This window comes from Myripristis murdjan, chromosome 8 (genome assembly GCF_902150065.1).
Source record: "Myripristis murdjan chromosome 8, fMyrMur1.1, whole genome shotgun sequence".
NCBI lineage: Eukaryota > Metazoa > Chordata > Actinopteri > Holocentriformes > Holocentridae > Myripristis > Myripristis murdjan.
Window position 1 is genome coordinate 14,045,101 of NC_043987.1, and position 19,386 is coordinate 14,064,486.

Below are 19,386 nucleotides of genomic sequence, written 5' to 3' on the forward strand. Positions count from 1 at the left end.
ATGTAAAACTAACTGGTATTGTCAAATAATATTGTATACTGTATTCTGCTGTCAGGGGACTGTTGGACTGCACAATTACTTGCTTGTGTTGCCTAAAAAAAAAAAAAAAAACAGCTTATATTCAGTAAAACAATGAACAAATCTCTTGAGAGCTGTCTAATGTCTTAATATAATGTCTTAATATAATAACCTAAAACAAATGTCTAACACCTGTAGAGGTAATCTGGGCAAAAAAATGTATTCCAAATGCTACTAACATAGTAGAGAAGATCAGTCCAGCCCTCCATGGTGATACACTGGAAGACGGTAAGAACAGCGAACAGAATGTTGTCAAACTGGGTGATTCCATAGTTGGGCCCCAGCCAGTACTGTCTACACGTGGTGCCGTCCGGACACAACCGTGATGGAGCCTCTGTTCCACATGGAAACTCTTCCCGGATCTCGCCTGACGATGGGTAAGAACAGAGAAGAAAATAAGCAAATATATGCAAAATATGTCAGTATCTTAAAAGGGATTGTTATCCACTGATATTATTTACAGCACACATTTTGAGCCACATTTTAATTTGCAAGGTTCAAATATGATTTTGGCCCCTAAATTTTTTGAGTGCTTGCTGAGAAAAACTGTAAATGAAATGGTACAGTAGAATATGCCCCCTTTAGGATTTCAACTATGTTTGGACATGTAATGCTACTCATAATCCACCTTCATTACTGAAAAAGCTGATAAAAAGCATCTTCAGGAAATGAAACCAAATCTGAGGAAACTGCCGAAAAGAAATGCATCCCCAATCACAAAATCACAAATGGGAATGGCAATTCTTTTCTAGTTATATGAACAATTTTAAACCAAAGATGTTGATTTGCAGAACAAACCTGTGTTTTGTCTTCTCACCACTGCTATGATTTAAAATGTGCTTCAACTGCTATTGAAATAATATATTCCCCTCAAAGAGGAACAGGTGCAGACTTCATTGATGCGAAAACTGAACAAATTAAGCATGCCTATGCTAGTGGCAAACACACATATACACACACACACACTCGCACACGCACATGCACACATACACCCTCGGTTAGTTGGTCACCTGTATGATTGTCAAAGCAGGTGGTGTGGAATTTGCCCATGTAAAACTCCAGGCCAATGATGGCAAACATGAGGATGGCGAAGAAGAGCAACAGGCCGATCTGCAGTAGGGGAATCATGGCCTTCATGATGGATTTGAGCACCACCTGCAAGCCTGGAGGATACAGTGTACACAGCAAGTTAGAAATACTAATTAGGGTTTCAGAGGAGCAAATCATGGCATTATTCACAGTGCAATGTATATGATTTCAAATCCCTGTATTCACACAACAGGTCAAATCTAATTTGAGTGTCATATTTGATGTTTAGACTGTGTCCAAATGTCGAGTTAAAAGTGACCAGATTTGATTTGTTTCTCACACCATACCTGCATATTCTCACATATTCACAATGGTCATCATAGTGTAACAATAATGCAGACATACCTTCACTGACTAATACACAACAGCTGTTTTGTTTACAACAAGTTCAGGATAGAATGATGGAAGTTTTGCCTTGGATTATTCCGTTGTTCATCACAGACATCAACAGTGTCAATGGAGGGATATGCCTCCTCCTCCGTTGTAAAACAAGGAATACTTCTCTCACTGGACCACTGACAGAAGGAATGACTGGTGGGAGCCTGTGGTCTTTGGGACTTCACCAATCTGACACTTCAAACTGAGTTGCAAGTCTATAAATGTGATGTGAATAGCACCTGAAGTCATACAAATGTAGTTTGAATGGGGAAAAAAAAAACTAATTTTTGTTGTTTTTTTCCATAGCTATCGAACTCCAGTCAGAAAAAAATGAGAGAGAGAGAGAGAGAGAGAGAGAGAGAGAGAGAGAGAGAGAGAGAGAGAGAGATTTGAGCTGTCTCTGAACATAGCCATACGTAACCAGCATAGATGTGTTTTCTCCCGGGTATCATCTGTTCATGTAACATTATGGCAAAACCATCACACCCATTTAAGACTTTCATTCTAAAACACTATACATACTGTATGTTTAGGGAAACAATATTTTCATTCTCAAAATGTTGGTATTGTCTAATCAAGGTGACATTCTACAGTGAACTTTAATTTCATACGTGAAATTGTTACATAACATATTTTAGAAAGAATTTGGTTTTTGGAGAAGCTGAGTGCCTTTTATGATGAGTAAGCCCTAGTTAGCCTGTTCAGCCCTGTAGTGGAAACCAGGCTATTAATAACACTGCAGTGCCACTGGAACACTGCTGCCACTATAACAGAAAAGAGTGCATAGGAGAACTGCTTTTTTTGGAAAACCTTAACACAAAACACTATTGTTACCTCACTTTCAAGAAGATAGAAGGGACTAATCAGTGAAATCACATGGTGCATGATGGAGTTTTTCATTGGGATGAAAACCTGCAGCCTCTTGGCCCTCCATGGCAGCAGTTGTTTTTTTTTTTTGTTTTTTTTTTGCAACAGTATGTATACAACACTGCAGGAGTGTTACAAGAATAATAAAAAGAGCTGTTTGGGATAGTGGGCAGGGATGGAGCAGAAAAAAAAAAAACACATGAACAAAAAATACACTATTTATTTTTTATTGTCAGTTGTTTTAAATGAAATATTAATTAGAGTCTTCACTTACTGGGAATACCAGACACCAGTTTGAGGGGCCTCAACACTCTCACTGCTCTTAATGTTCGCAGGTCAAAGTCTGAACCCACCGTGGAGAGGATCCTGAAGTGTGCAAGAAAGAGAGAAAGACAGAAAGAAAGAAAGAGAAAATATACAACATTCAGTTGAAATCAGATTTTAAAAATGGGACAAGACAGGACAGGAATAAGGACAAAAATCCAGTTTCAATGGCCTCTAGTCAAGCTACAGAGAGCTTTACTGACAGATGCTGTCAGTCAGTCACACACACACATACACACACACTAACACAAACTCATTACAAGTGACAGGGTGAGCAGTGTATGTAAATCCTGTAAAAGCCGAGCTGATCAATACAGCTGGCAAGTGAAGTGGGATAGAAAAGTGTATCGGTAAGCCGGGCTGTGGCGGGTGGGGGTGGGGGAGGGGGGGGCGAGGGGAGGCAAGTGATGGAGGAAGGGAGAGAGAGTCTTTTTATATATGGATGCATGAGAGCCTAGATAAAAAATGAGGTAGGAGAACAACACAGTGGAGAAGACAGGGAAGGCAGCAAGAGAGTGGAGAGTTAAAGAGAAGGACAGAGAGAGAGAGAGAGAGAAAGCGAGAAAGGGACATAGAGAGAGAGAGAGAGAGAGAGAGAGAGAGAGAGAGAGAGAGAGAGAGAGCGAGGGAGAGAGACCTGGCAGATGGTGAGAAAGAGATATGCTGACTGGCTCATTTCTTGCCCATTTTTATTCTTCCTATTTATAAACCTTTTCTCTTTGAGCCGCAGCCCGCCTGAGAGTGCAAGCGCTCTGTGCAAAGACTGAACGTCTGTATGTATGTTTGTCTACGTGTATCTTTGTATTAGTGTGCCCGTATCACCGTTCTTCATTTGTATATGTGTGTAAGAGTTGTATACAGTATGTGTGTGTGTATGTGAGTGTGTGTGTGCATGCTTGAGAAGGTTAAGATGTTCCCTTGTGCCACCTGACTTCCAGTCAGTCCCTGAGTCTGACGCACAGTGTGAATCATCCTTCTCCTTCCCTCCCTCCCTCTCCCTCCCCCCTCTCTCTTTCTTTCTGGCTCTCTGACACACTTCCTCTTTCTTCTGTTCCGCGAAGAGGCCCAGTGACACAGCAGAGCCTTAATCACAGGTCTGAGGTCGGCCTGCTTTGCATGGAAACTTACAAAATCAGCAGGAGAGGAACAATAAAACCGACCCAGGACCTATGGGTATTGATGTGCATTTTCTTTTGAGGTTGTGGCTTTGAATGTAATAAATGTGGTAGTGGAGCCTAGGGTCCTTGTACTGACATTGTGTTATATCAGGTGTCTAATCAGAGGTTGTTCTGTAACTGAGAGGTTGCCAGTTGCATTTTTTTCCCCCTAACATTGACACAAGGCTGTATATCAGCTGGATGTGTCCAACATCACAACAAAATTGCCCTTGAGCAACACACTGAGCACTGTTTTCTGACCTCCAAAGGAATGCAAACATTTAAAGTGCACATGTCTTACTGAGGGATATACATATAGGCCAATTCAATTATTATATTGTAAAAATGGCCAGAAAAGACAACCTCTATTTGCCGGCTGTAGATTTGTAAATACTTGATAGCATTCAAGTTACAGCACAATGTACACAAGCAACTGCTAGGTTTTGGGTATGCACAGGTAGTTTACCATGCAGTGGTGGCATTCTTACTTTTAAAATGAAATCTCTGACAAAATTGACAGATTACCTTACTGAAACTGAAACACATGCATTCTGATTAATTATGCTGACGATGCTGATGATGAAGAAAAAGATGAAAATAAAGACAGTAATAGAAAAAGAAAAATCATTTTATAAACAGCATCAGCATCCATACAGCCAGTGTCAGGACGATGAGGCAGTTCCTCATTCACACTGTCTCCACGGTTACTGGGCCCTTTCTCATTCATAACTGTTTCCATGGCAACAGGGACCATGGCTCATTGATAGAATCTCTGCATCACCTTGGTAACGGGGCCAAGGGAGGAGCTTGATTGATTGTTTTTTTCTCTCCTTCCTAATGTATCACTGCGCACACACACACACACACACACACACACATTTCTGTACAACGAACAACCATTGTCTCAAGATCTAACGTTTGAGCAAGCATATTAACGTATGCGCACTGGAAAGTAGGTCATTTGGAATTACTTATCGAAATCATTTCTTGCTTATCAGAGGTAGAGATGCTGGGTATATCTTGACTATACAACACACGCACTCACACATACACACACACACACACACACACACACACAGGTAAAGCCACCATAGATCATTTGGTCCAACACAAATGATAGAGCAGAATCCCACAGCAGTATTGTTATTACACAATCCCCCACTGACCCCTTCCCATGGGAATCCAACACATTATACACACACAATCTTTCTTGCCAGCTCTCACTGCCTGCTGTCCTGCTGACCTCAGCTAAAACTGGCTAATTATCTCTCTGTCCTAGTCACTGACCAGATTACTTCTTCATCTCTTCTGTGTAATCTCCACAAATCCTTCTTGCTCTCCCTCAATTTGTTCTAAGCATTTCAATTTAAATCACAATACACTGTATCGCATTTTAGGGGAAAAAACAGTGTTATCTGGGCACCATAGTAATATGTCTAAGAAGAGAGGTCAGAGTCAGATAAGTAAATTTATATGTAAAATTTGATGTCATTGCTATGCCTGCTAGCATCAGCAGGCAAACTAACCAGCAAAGTTAGCTTTTACTAAAAGCATAAGAGCCATATTTATGTTCTGTAACATATATTTCTGTAACTCCTCTTTTCACAGCGGCAAAACTTCACCAACTCAGCACAAATCATGGATTATAGTTGAGATGCCTTGTCAGAAGCTGAACGCAACAATGCTGATGTTGTTCATTCAACTGTAGGAAAGGCTGTCATGAAAAAGCAAAGTGAAGAATTTTTAGATGGAAAACAACAGGCTTATATACTCTCTCCCAGTCATCTTGTGTTACATTTTCACAACATAACTTCATGATTTATTTCATACCTGGGTTGAAAAGACATGCATTTTTTAAAAAGAATTTCTCAAATATTAGAAAATAGGTTAGTACTGAAAACAGTCTCACCACTTTAACAAAAATAGTATATCATACTGATAAAAGGCCTGGTTCATCAGATGTTTATCAGTTGGTGAATTTCACTGTAAGACCAAATTTTTCTTTACATTTTTACTATTGTATTTACCCAGCGATACTGTCATCCTGGGAGAATAGTACCAGTTTACTTGTTGTCGTATTGACATAACCTGTTATAATTTGCCCCTCCAAATGCTGCCAACACAGGGTGAGCTCAACCCTGTGGCCGTCACACTGCATTTTTAGCCCCACGGAAATTTTTTAGCCCCAGGGAAATTGCCCCTCTCCGGGGTGAAAAATTTCAACCCTTGTTCCAAGTGGGGTTGAATTCACATTGGGGTAAAGGCTTCCACCCATGTAAAAAATGTGTGGAAATACCATATATTCTCTCTCCCTCTCTTCTTGTGACATTTTCTCTCTTTATAGCAATATAACTTCACCATAAATGGCACCTCAGAGGTCAGTTCCACATACTGACAGTGCCATTTCTTGGTCTCCATTTGTCATAGCAGCGCTTTAGGGCTCCAAAACACTGATTTGACAAGGAAATGACTGGTGATGGTGGTATCACTAGGCTGGGTAATAGTTTATTCTCTGTGTGTTACAGCTGTTGGGAAATGTACACAATTCAGGTCCCTGGGTCATGTTACAACCCCACGCTACGCAGGTCCTCCAGTCACAATGCTAAAATAATGAAGGAGCACTAGGGTGGCAATATTCCTGTCTGTTTCTCAAGGTAGACATCAGCCATCAGTTTTTTCCACTGTAAACCAAACATTTCGCAAGTTCAAATTTTAATCCAGTGCTAAATCCAGGTGGTCCTTGTCAACTCGTAAAGTCTAAAAAAAAGTCACATGGCAAACTCTTATTTACTAGGTGTGTGTGTTTGGGTGGTAATGGGTTACTGCTGTGTCCAATGACAAGGTCCATGAAAAGATGTAAACATGAATGCCAGTGGAAAATAATTTTGATTCCCTAACTTTCTGATAGGAGCAGTCACTGTTACAATAACTTCCACATGTTATGAAAGAAATAGACAAGTTATATGTATACTATTTATTATGTACATTTTGCATTTTTTTCAAGTTGCATATATCTAGCTTTTTCAGTGGAAATTTCCAGTAGTAAATTCAGAAATTTCCAACGTTACAGGTCGACCACGACCACCCAAAGGCACGACTGACAAAGTCAATGAAGCAAGATTAATAAAGCATGTCAAAGGCGAATCAGTTGTCTCTGTGTCCCTCCCCACATCCCTTCCTGCTTCCTTCCTTCATTCTGTCCTTCCTTCCTTCCTTTCTCCCATCCTTCCTTCTGTCTTTCCTTTTTGTTTTATTTCTGTATGAGTCTGCTCTGATGAAATGAAAGTCAGAGGTAAAGAATATAAAGCAAGGGTACAAGGGATGGAAGGGGGAAAGGAGGGTAGGATGAAAGGCGAGAAGAATGGCTGTAAACTAAGAGTAATTGGACTAATAATCAATAGTGCACATAAAAAAACAACTAGCTTATTCCCAGGGCCAAATCACTCAAGTAATTTACTACAACAGATAAAGTCAACACACACACTCATACACACACACACTTGGGCGCAGATACACGGGTGCATGCAAATGAACATCCACCCAACAGGGTTGTAAAACTGAACAGCAAATCTAACAGACATGTTAAGTGACATTTGTATGTTTGTCTTTAATGAGAGTGCTCACAAGTGAACTAGGAGTGAGTGTGAGGCATGTTTGAAGTGGAAATGTGTGTGTGTGTGTGTGTGTGTGTGTGTGTCTGTGTCTGTGTGTGTGTGTGTGTGTGTGTGTGTGTGTGTGTGTGTGTGTGTGTGTGTGTGTGTGTGTGTGTGTGTGCATGTCGTGGTCAGAGTGTTATCAAAGCTTTAGGACAAAGGTGGGTAGAAAGGGCAAGTAGCGTTTCATCTTCAAAGAGCTACACTGTTGGAGACACAGCCGCCATTCACACAGAGCACAACAAAGAAAACCCAATGTGTGTGTAATGTATTGTGTGAGTGTGTGTGTGTGTGTTTGTGTGTGTGGAAGAGAGTGTGTGTGTGTGTGTGTGTGTGTGTATGTGTGTGTGTAATGAACTGTGTGATTACAATTATAATTTCTTAAAGTATCGTGGGAGCGGGCCTATGTGCCTATATGTAAGTATAGATGCAAAGTGAGAACAAGAGAAAGATGGAGGGACCCAGACTGAGAAAGCAAGAGAGTGAAAAATATAAAGAGTAACAAGTTTGTGCTGACTGATCATCCACAACAGTCAGTCTGTTCACATACAATCTCATTTTTCACTATAATTCTGAATAAGATTATATTCTGAATTTGATAAAGGTCATGTAAAAAGCATATTCTGTTTTGATATTCCCAAGTAGGCCTATTGCTGAGTGTAGCATTTTCCGATTGAGATACATGGGATATAAACTGATATTATTCAGGTTTTAGGAGCATTCTTTGGTCATGTATCCAGCACATGTATCTCAACTGGGGTTTTTACCACAGTTTTTGATACACCGCTGCCTGTTTACGAGTATGGTCAAGGTTAGTGTTAAAGTTAAGGTTAGGGATAGGGTAGAGTTATGTGCTACTGTGCTGAATCAAATGCATGTGTGTGTGAGTGTGTGAGAGTTTTGCAATTCCTGGGTTACCATCTAGACATAAACAAACCAGGCAGCCAACAGTTTGCAAGGCCAGAGTAGAAGTGTATTCACAAAAGAAAAGCTGGTCAGAAGGAGAAACACTTTTAAACATGAATGACTTGGATGTCAACTGGTTTATGAATATGCACAGATATTGCAATAGCAACCTTTTCAATAAGGGTATTAAATGAATGAAAGAGGGAGGCTGTGTTTGTGAGTATTCATGGCTGCATGTAAACAGGAATATTAGTGGAATATTCATCTTCATTAGCCATGTACACTGCTTTGTAGGAAAATGTATTCTCAGAATAAGGTCAAAAATGAAATATTTTGTGCATGTAAACATGGTCAATGAGGAGCAGGCTGAAACACTAATTTTTCTCTTTGTCTTAATAATCTCGTCCCCACTTCCCCCCTTTTCCTTCCCACTATTTGAACTGAGTCTGGACAGAGTTAGGGGTTCAAACAGTTAAAAAATGGTAGATGACTGGATCAATCATCTGTCAGTCATTAGCTGATTCGTCCAATCAGATTAATGAACCATATGACAGTATGAGAGAGGTAAACAAGCTAAACAAAGTTCAGCTAGCTGTGTGAGGTTAGTGTCAATACCTCTCTTTGAGTCTTCCAATGCATTGAATGATTGATTTACCATAATCACAAGCATGTGGACACAAGCTACAACAATGCCTGCATTTCTTTAAGCAATCTTTGGTGTTTTTCTATTTCAGCACTCCTCTTACTCCTGGTACTTTTATCGCACATCTTTCTCTACAATTGTGCATAGAAGGTACTGTCTTACCCTCAGAAGCAACTGATCGCCCTGAGGTCGGCAGCCAGCCCAACTCTGAAGAATCTACCAATCAAGCTGCTGGCTAAACAGAGTGAGACGAGAGTCAAGGTGAAGGTGAGAGAGAAAGGAGATTTAAATCCTTTGCTCCATCTATCGTTATGAAGAATGCAAGATCGCTTGCAAACGAGATGGATGAACTCTCTGCCTTGGTAAGGACTCTGTGGGAATATTGGGAATGCAGCCTATCAAGCCTCGCAGAGACACGGATCCACACTGAGTCTCTACTTTAAAACTCTACTTTAAAACTTCTAATTGTCCTGTTGAGTGTTTTTTTTGTTTGTTTTAGGGCTGCACAATTAATCAAATTTTAATCGTGATCACGATTTTGGCTGCCACGATTAAATGAGCCTGATCGTCGGCGATATTTACATTAAAAATGCGGACTTTGCTGCATATCTAATCAAGCACTTTCTCAGCCAGTAGTCAGCCAACCACCAGGGGGCGAACGCATGGTTAGGGCTTCATTAAGCTGCCTAAATAACAAGCGAGCGCACTCTGTAGCGGCAGCCTCAAGTTACTCGGTGGACTGATGAGAGCGAGTCACGTCGGGAGAAGAAGGAAGAATACAGCAGTTCCTGCAACAAGTTCCCCGTCAGAAAGGCTCCTCAGGGCCTGCTCACATTAGGGCCATTTGCTGCGTATCGTACTAAAGCAAAAATGCACCCCTCCCCAGTCCCTGGCTGGCCTGCACTCACATTACCTAAAGCCCAAACGTGCCCAAGCGCGATTGCCCCTGGTATACACACATCATCGCGTTCAAATACGACAACAGGCATGTTCCGACGTCATCATGAATCAATATAGTTCAAATACATTCATTATGTCTTCCTTTAACTAAAAGACGTTTTTGTTTCTTTTAATCAGACACAGGATGTTTATTTACCTTGACAGTTTCGGAGGTAACTTCCTCCTTCAGAAAGGTCCAACTGACAGCCGGAGCGGCATGTCAGCTGGCTGCCGCGCACACCGGTCGGCCCACCTAATGCCGGCGGGTGCTGCGGCCAGCACCGTGGCGCACACAGACTGCTATATATACTTTCATCATAAATCAAGTTTTGTTTATACGCGGTTGCAGCAGCACAATGGACAGCGACACAGACAACATGGTTGATTATTGATTGCGCAACGCGGCCATTCGCCGGTAATCGTGCTGCGCGCATTAAACGATTTTGCGGAGACAGAAGGAAAATTGCATGATTTACATCGTATCCACGTTCGCGCGCTGCGTGCGCGACCGTGCATGTGCTCGTGCATGAACGCCCGTATCGTGCTGGAGCACACCACACCCCCTCCAACCGTGCCAGAGTGGGGGAAGTGTACTGTATTCAAGCGATCACACTAGTCAAACAATTTTATTTATTTATTTATTATTAAGCATTTATTCTTATTTAAAGTTTCATTTTGCATTGAAAACTGTTCATATATTGTTTGTTTAAAAGTAGTGCAATAAAAATACACGTTTTTCCCTAACATGGTGAATAATCGTGATGAATAATCGTGATTACAATATTGATCAAAATAATCGTGATTATCATTTTGGCCATAATCGTGCAGCCCTAGTTTGTTTGTTTGTTTGTTTGTGTCTTTGGAATTTTGTCTGCATCTTTTTTTTACTTTTTTGCCGTTGCCTTCCTGTTACCCAATTGTTATTTCATTAAAATGGTTGAAATAATCTAAATACAAAAGGCATTATATATTTCATGCTTGTTTGTTTGTTTGTTTTTTGTTTTGTGAACAGCCATGCAGCGGAGGTTGTGTTATCTTTGCTGGAAGGATGAGCTCCATTTTTTTTCATTGCAGCTTCAACACCCCTCACAATCCACCTCAGCAAAGGAAGAAAAACATAATAAGCCTTAAGAGTATTTGACAAGTTTGGCAACTTTGGCAAGTCAGCCAACGTGGTTGTGTTGGTCACTCTGGCACGAACAGCACGCCCAAGCTGATCCCACAAGTGTTCAATGGGGTTGAGGTCAGGACTGCTGGAAGGCCATTCCATCCTCTTAACCCCCAAATTCTGGAGGTAGTCTCTGATAAACCCCGCTCTATGGGGGCGAGCATTGTCATCTTGGAGGATAGAGTTCGGTCCCAGACTGGTTGCAGAATTTCATCTTGATATCTCTCTGCATTGAGACTGCCTCCAATGATGACAAACCTCGTTTTTTCACTGAGGGAGATGCCGGCCCATTACCATCACACTGCCTCCACCAAAAGATGTTACTCTATCGGTGCAGCAATCAGCATAGCATTCTCCGCATCTTCTCGACACTTTGACCCTACGATCCAAATGCTGTAGGCAGAATCTGGACTCATCGCTGAACATAACATTCCTCCACATGTTCATACAGGCCTGGCAGTGAAGGGCAATCATGGCAGGCCTCCTGGCAGCCCTATGAGACTGGAGATTGGCTGCATGCAATCTGTTCTGGATTGTCTGGGCAGAGAGCCGTCGGCCATATCGTCCAGCAAACGTTGACTGCAAATCTGTAGAAGACAGACTATGGTGCCTAAGTGCTGACAGGATGAGGAAACGGTCTTCTTGGGGTGTCGTCTTCTTGGGACGCCCACTTCGCGGCCTGTCTCTGACATCCCCCATTATATGGAACTTGGCCTTGACTTTGGAGATGGTACTAGGGCTCACTCCAAAAAATGCCGCAACTTGGTTTTGTGGAACACCAGCTTGAAGATGTCCTATCACATGGGCCCTATCTAGATCAGTCAAACGTGGCATGCCGATTCTTGGAGTAGGCCCATGCTCACAGGTCACACTGGGGGTACCAGAAGCTCAAAACAAGAGTCAGTAGCAACAGCAAAATAAGCTGTTAGGCAAAGATTTGGCAAATTTTTCATGGGTGCAACCCCCATACTCAGCTCTGCTGCTCATCCCACAAATGCATGTTCCTTACAAATGTGGCATCATTTAAAAGGGAAATAAACAGGCTTTCCAACGGTATACGTTTTATTGCCAAGACGCATTGTTACAACAGAGAAATAATCTACCAAACACAAATTTCCTTACTTTTTGTGCGATGTTTAGTTGTTCATGGTGTTCAAGTCATAAAAATGTCCAGTATTGGAATTGTGGGTGAGCCCGTTGAGCGTTGGTCTTGTTGAATGTTCGAATGAAGTGATAAGTAATATTGTGCTAATTTTCCTCATCTTTTGTATTCAAATACATCTCAGAATATCTGCTGCTGCTAGCTGCTGGCTGTAAATGGTGGCAAATTGTTGCTATATACATATTGGCGTCCTTTTGCTGCTGTGCATGGTGGAAATTGCAAGCCTATTTCTTTAAGTTGTGTATCATATGGGTACTTTAGGATAGTTTGATCACGACCAAGTCAAAAGTTATTATTATTCATTATTAAATATTTTGCAAATAAGAGCCATGGCAAGCAATGTGTTTTGTGTACTGTCCATTAAGTCTGATGAAGCAGGCTTGATTATCAAATGCCAAACAAAACACATTGTACACTAATTTATGTTAAAATGAGCAGTCTAAACAGCCTATATTGATCAAGTGGGTCTAGAGCTTTGTTGGTATGATTTTTTGACTTGAGCATATTTGAATATCCTGTGCTTCATCAGCACCCGAAGAAAGCAAGAGACTGTGCAGGAGACATCCTTTTTGTAAATATAGCAGGCTGTTTGGAGTATCAGAGACACGTGTTAACAGAGGCTAAGCAAGATGGCGTCTATGGTATCACACACACACACACACACACACACACACACACACACACACACATTAGACTTAAAGAAGGTGGCAGTAGTTTACAGTAGAGAAGCTGGCATTAAAAAGATGCCTTTATCTCAATCTGTCCATCAGTAGCACTACAATATTTAACTCATGACAGTTTAAAGTCTCCAGTAACAGCAATGTCTTTGCTTAAAGGAGGCAGTGATAGTTTAATTGCTGAGTCATGCTTGTTTAGGTGGATTCACATCAAGATTCTCCTGGCCAGGAGTTTAGTGTAGACAGGCATTTTTTGTCAAGTCATCAAGATCTCCCAAACAATTACAAGACGTCTGATTATGTGAGATGAGGAATTTATTAGAAGTTTTAATGACTGCCTCTCTTTTCTCTGTTCTACCTCCCATCTCACTACTTCCTGCTGTCTCTCTGGCGCTTGTTTTCTCACTCCTCTTGTCTCTTACAGTGCCACGTTGATATTAGCTTGCTTTCGTGATCGCTCTTATTAAAGCATAAGGACACACTGTCAGACTGAGTGCTACTCACACTGGCTGTGTGTGTGTGTGTGTGTGTGTGTGTGTGTGTGTGTGTGTGTGGTGGTGGGGGCTTTCACCAGTGTCATTGGTGCTTTGTCAGCAAAGATAAGCAAGGTTTATGTAACCCATAGAGCCCTCCAAGTCACACACTCATACACACTAAAAATGACCTCAACAAATTAACACTTGCCAGCACACCCACACAATCATTTCATGTGGACAAAGCTGCCAAAAGTAACATAGTGGCACTGTATGCCTTGTTGAGCCAGCAACTGAGACAGAACAACAGTGTATTACAATAGTCGAACTGCTATGATATAAAAGGTTAGTTTCCTTTGTAAAAACATGACCCAATTAGCTCTTTAGTATTTAGTATTTATTCAACATTTAAACAAAAATATGGACTTGAGGTATTAGCTATATAAGAGAAGATGTCAGTTTGTGTTAAATGGTAGACCTGGTCAAAAATGTTAATTTTAGGGGCTGCATTTGTCATGGTTGATACAGACAGGTGGAGCCAAACGCAGAGGATGAGCATGAACAATAGTGATAACACTGATGATAAACTGACAAAGAACAATAGGAAACACAGAGGTATAATTAAAAAAAGAGAGCTAATCACAAGAACAAGACACAGCTGGAGATGGAGGGCATTGGAATCAGTAGGGAAATACAATATTGGCTAACAATGCAGACAACGCAGGTGTGGCAGGCAAGAATACAAGGACAGAGCTAAGACTAATACTAAACAGTAGAGCAGGGGAAAACAGATTGGGCAGAGTTATGGCAACACATGAGGAACACAAGGGTAACAAACAGTGCAGGAAAGAACTAATGAAAAGCAGAGATGAAACCAAAGAAACACAAGACCCTAGAACTCAGAGAAAAATATACTGAGCTAAAATATTAACCTAATCCTAATACTAACAGAAAATAACCCAGGACTACTAAACATAGTAGAAAACCCACACAAGGTAGAGTAATGTCATGGAAATGTTAAGCAAACATAGGAAACCAAAACCCAGTGAGTCCAAAATACAGAGTCTATGGCCTTGTTCAGACTGCTAGCCCAAATCCGTTTTTTGTTATATCCACACTGTATCCAGACTGATTTTAGAAAGTCTTTACAGTAAAAACAAACAAACAAACAAACAAACAAACAAAACAAGACAAAAAAAAAAAAAACAGTGTGCAATGCGACTTTTCTGAATCACATCCAAACCATATTTGGAGGTGGTTTGAAATCCGACTCCAATCAGATTCGTACAGATGTGTGTCAATCTGGATGCTCTGGACACTCAAACAGGATTTCAAATTGCCTGTCATGTCACTCGCAACGCGGAGCGGCTGAGCAGAATCCATGCTGCTGCTAGCAGAAAGCTGCGTCACCAGCACACATACTTACTGATGCCTATGTCGTTACCATAGCAACCCATGCAAATAGGTTGGTAAGGTCCGGACACACAAATCCGATCTGATCACATGCACATAACAGTGAGGGCAGCCTGTCTTAAAGATCTGATTTGAGGAATAAATCCGATTTGCCTGCAGTCTGAACAAGGCCTTTGACAGCATTTTCTACAGTAACACATTACAGCTAGGCTGGCTGGGTTTCAGGTCACCTTGTAGGGTGACAATATTATCATATTTTCCTTGCTGTTTTGCTAACCCTTGCCTTTACTGACTTCATGGTAGACTGGTTAAAAAAAAAAAAAAAGTCCTCGTTAAAATGGTAGTTAGTTAGTAGTTTAACAGTATACAATTACTTGAGCAGTTCCACCAGGCAGTACACACAGCTGTATCCACACACTGCCCTGTCTCCACAGTATTAATGACCAGAATGTAATAATAATAATGGTGATAATGGAAATAATGGAAATTACAACTCTGGGTCACCTATAGGCCAACTCCTTTGCAGCAAACATCTCATGGTCAACAAGATGGCACATTTAGTCTGAATAAACACACCGCCCAGCATGATTATTTTGTTTTACTTCCACATGATTACATCAGTCCATGAATATATAGCCTACAGAAAGAAAGAAAGAAAGAAAGAAAGAAAGAAAGAAAGAAAGAAAGAAAGTAATGGCCTTTTCGTTACACCACTAAAATAAACCATGAAAAAAATAGATAAATTAAAGGTACAGTGTGTAGGATTTAATTTAGGTTGAAGACAGAAATGGGATATAATATTAATAAACATGCTTTTTATTGGTGTATAAAATGAAATGAAGAATTGCTGGAATTGCTACCAATAGAATAAGAGTATTTTGTTTAGCTTCTGGTAGAATGCATGGTGGCTCATACCTAGAACAAGTGAGCATGAAACTCTGTCAAAGAAACAAGAATACAATGACAGAAAAACACAACAGGACAAACAATGGTGAAAAAGACGAAGAAATATCCACACAGCTTTTATTCAGTGGAAATCAAATGGAAACTGTGTGTTTTCTTTTACCTCACTTCAACAACAATTTGCTGGCATTTTCAGTATCAACTAACACTAATGATCTTATCCTATGTGTAAGTTAGTAGTAGTAGTGTTAGTAAAATGCCAAATAAAATGGCCTCGTCACTTGCCAATGTTGCCTCGGGGTACAAGGTTGGGCGATATTGACAAAATCAAATATCACAATATCATTTACCAGATATTGATGTTGTAATAATACTGTATGGATGAGTATTGGTGCTTTTTTCAATATCAGTATATGATAGTATATCACAATATGACTCATTTCTGCAAAATCATATTAAACAATCAATTTGATGTTCCCATTTATAACATCTAATTGAGCCAAATGGTTACATTAGGTGTGATCTCAAACAATGTTGTGATGCTTCATGCCAGTTTTCAAGTGAAAATGTGCTTATCTTTGGTTTAGACAGAATTGTGACATCATATCCTAAAATCACCCTATCATCACAATGTATTATAATGAAAGACATTTAACATAATATTCAATTATCGCCCGGTCCTAATGAACAATCAGTAATAACATGGATATGATGACCAAGCAGCTAGAGGCAAATAATAACAGCAACAACAGGCTGATCCCTTTACTGTAATGCAGCCTTTAAAACCAGGAAAAGACAACACTTACGCCATACCGACACTGCAATATCCAAAATCCCACATGATATCTAGTCTCATATCAATATATCAATATATCACCCAGCCCTATTTCTGTGACAGCTGTGGCTTACAGTACTATTCATCTTGTTCTGTTCCTCCCCCCTGTCCCTTTGCTCTGCTGTTCCCACTTATCATCTTATTTACCTCGACTCCTGTCCGCTCTCCTATAATGTACCGATTTCATGTCATCACGTGACTTATATCTTTCACTTGTTTGTTGCCTCCCTGTCTGTCAGAGTAATAAGTCTCTCCTTTTTTCTTTGTTTTCCCTTGTTTTCTCCCTCCCCATTTCTTCTTCCATAATTGTCTCCTTCCATCCTCTCCTTTGCCTCTACCTTACCCTGCACCACCCCCCTCTCTCTTTTGTCACCTCCTGGACTTTTTTTTTATTTAACTGCCCTGTCTCTTTCTACCCTCCTCTCTCCTAGCCTTGCATCTCTCTCCCTCTCTCTCTCTCTCTCTCTCTCTCTCTCTCTCTCTCTCTCTCTCTCCCTCCCTCCCTCCCTCCCTCCCTCTCTCTGTGTGTCTCTGTGTAGTCTGGTGACATTTGCTTACTACCCAGGCTGCTGGCTGCCTGCAGTTATGCTCTGTGATCTGACTGCTGTCTCACCCTGTCTGAGGCCATTCATTAGGGTGAAGGAGCAGGGAAGGGACACACAAACACACACACACACACACACACACACACACACACACACAAATGCACTGAAACACATACAGACACACACACACACACACACATACACACAGCAAAGATCTACATTTTGTTCATATTCAACCTCATGTATGCAACTGCACATTCACAATTAAAACGTGCAATGCAAATTTAATGTAAAACATGTAACCACAAAACCACATTTGACTTTGAACTCAAGTGTTTATTTGTGTGCATACTCGATTGTGTGTGTATGTAAGACAGAGCGCATGCAAGTGCATAAATGAGTGTGTGAATGTAGATGTGTGTGTGTGTGTGTGTGTGTGTGTGTGTGCGTGTTTGTGTCCAGGTTTATCTGCTTGCTACTCACCCAGTGAGCACTACAACAAAGTCCATGACGTTCCATCCGTTCCTCAGGTAGGAGTTCTTATGGAAGGCAAAGCCCAGTGCCAGGATCTTTATACCGGACTCAAAACAGAAGATCCCTATGAAGTAGGGCTCTGTGTCATCCTGGAAATAGAAAGAAAGAGGGAAGGAGAAAGAGAGATGGAAAAAAGAAAGGAAAGGAAGAAAGAGACACAAAACATTAGGAAGGGAGGGAAAGGGAGGCGAAAAGAGAGGAGAGGTGGCAGGGAGGGGGAAAGAAAACAAAAGAAGAAAATGAGACAGCAGGGTTATTTTAGGTTGAGAAGGCACCATGCATACTTGCATATGTCTGTTTCTTTTTTTGTGCACTTCCTTCAGTCTGGTAGTTGAGACAGCATATATCTTATTTCGTAAATTATCTTTTGCACATGTGTACCTCTAAATATAACTTATGCATATTTCACTCTGTCTGACTTTGTCTTTGTGTGCAATTGTTATTGAGTCTTCCTATGAGTATACACACAAAATGTGTATGTGTGTGGATCACTGACTTACATTGTCCAGGACTCCATTGTGAACCATCAGTGGATCTTGTAAATTGTTTCTATGCTTAAAATACTTTTGGAACATGTCTGTATAGCTCCACTGAAGCAAAATCAATAAGGATTTTTTTTTTTTTTTTTTTTTTTTTAATGTTTATCTAACTTACCAGGCGTTCAGAGAGGGGTGTCTTGTCCCCATCAGGCAGATGCTGCTCCAGGGCCAGGACAATGCAGTTGGCAATGATGGTGGCTAGGATCATCCACTCAAATGGAGTGAGGAGGATCAGTCAAGGAAGAAACATGAAGACAAGGTGACAAAAGAGGCCAGATTCCGGACCCTGCTGTGACTTTAAAGAGTAGCTTTCCTAAATTAAACATTCAACCTTTGAAAAGTAAAGGTTAAGTCAATTTTCATGGCTAGGGCATTTTCTGTATATCATTATGGTACATTGGGCGATATTATGGATTCCCATCAACTGCGGCTTGAATTCCTTTTATTTGAATATTTTCAGATTCACTGTGCACATTCATGACTCTCAGAGGAAGAACCTTATTGATTTTGGTAACCATGGCCTTTTTTCTAGTGCCAACATCAGGCCAAACTTTTGACATGCGAGCACGATAACTCAATAGTTTTGATTCCAGTCTTTTCAAATAGTTTTTTTTCACAGCAGCCGTTTGACATGAAATAGCAGGGCAACACAGGTGCTACTAATGACATTAATGAAGATTCAGTTTTATGTAAGTGCAGCAAAGGCTTTCTAGTAAGCAAGCATGAACAACACCACGACCGTGGCTCTTTTAGACCTAAATGGAGACTAACCTTAACTGATTACATTTGTAACACCTGTATTACCTATGGCTGTTGTGGAAAAAAGTCAATTTGCTCTGTAGTAACAAAGGCACAAGGTGTTACTGAGGATTCAGGTTGTTTCAAGGATACAGCCTATGTAATTACTTATGCTGATGAGGCCAATTAATGAAATATTTCGACGTACTTGCCTTCATATAACTAGTTTTGCACACATTCCCAAATCTAAACAGATCATATTTTCTATGCATGTGGAGCCCGTTGTGAACATATAAAGTTGTCTACATACAGACAGATGCCACAATGAAAACATAATACCATGTTGCTGACGGAACATTTCTCTC

At 40.7% G+C, this 19,386-nt stretch overlaps 1 protein-coding gene across 1 annotated transcript in view; it reads right to left on the reverse strand.

Annotated features, from left to right (window-relative positions):
- The window catches only part of cacna1aa (calcium channel, voltage-dependent, P/Q type, alpha 1A subunit, a), a 112,999-nt gene that overhangs the window by 69,315 nt on the left and 24,298 nt on the right, over positions 1-19,386 (reverse strand). Inside the window, exons 2-6 of the mRNA XM_030056901.1 lie at positions 18,399-18,504; positions 17,694-17,833; positions 2,687-2,778; positions 1,089-1,241; positions 258-445 (exon numbers count right to left, since the gene is read on the reverse strand). Of these exons, the coding sequence (XP_029912761.1) occupies positions 258-445; positions 1,089-1,241; positions 2,687-2,778; positions 17,694-17,833; positions 18,399-18,504 (679 nt within the window). The remainder of the gene's footprint in view (positions 1-257; positions 446-1,088; positions 1,242-2,686; positions 2,779-17,693; positions 17,834-18,398; positions 18,505-19,386) is intronic.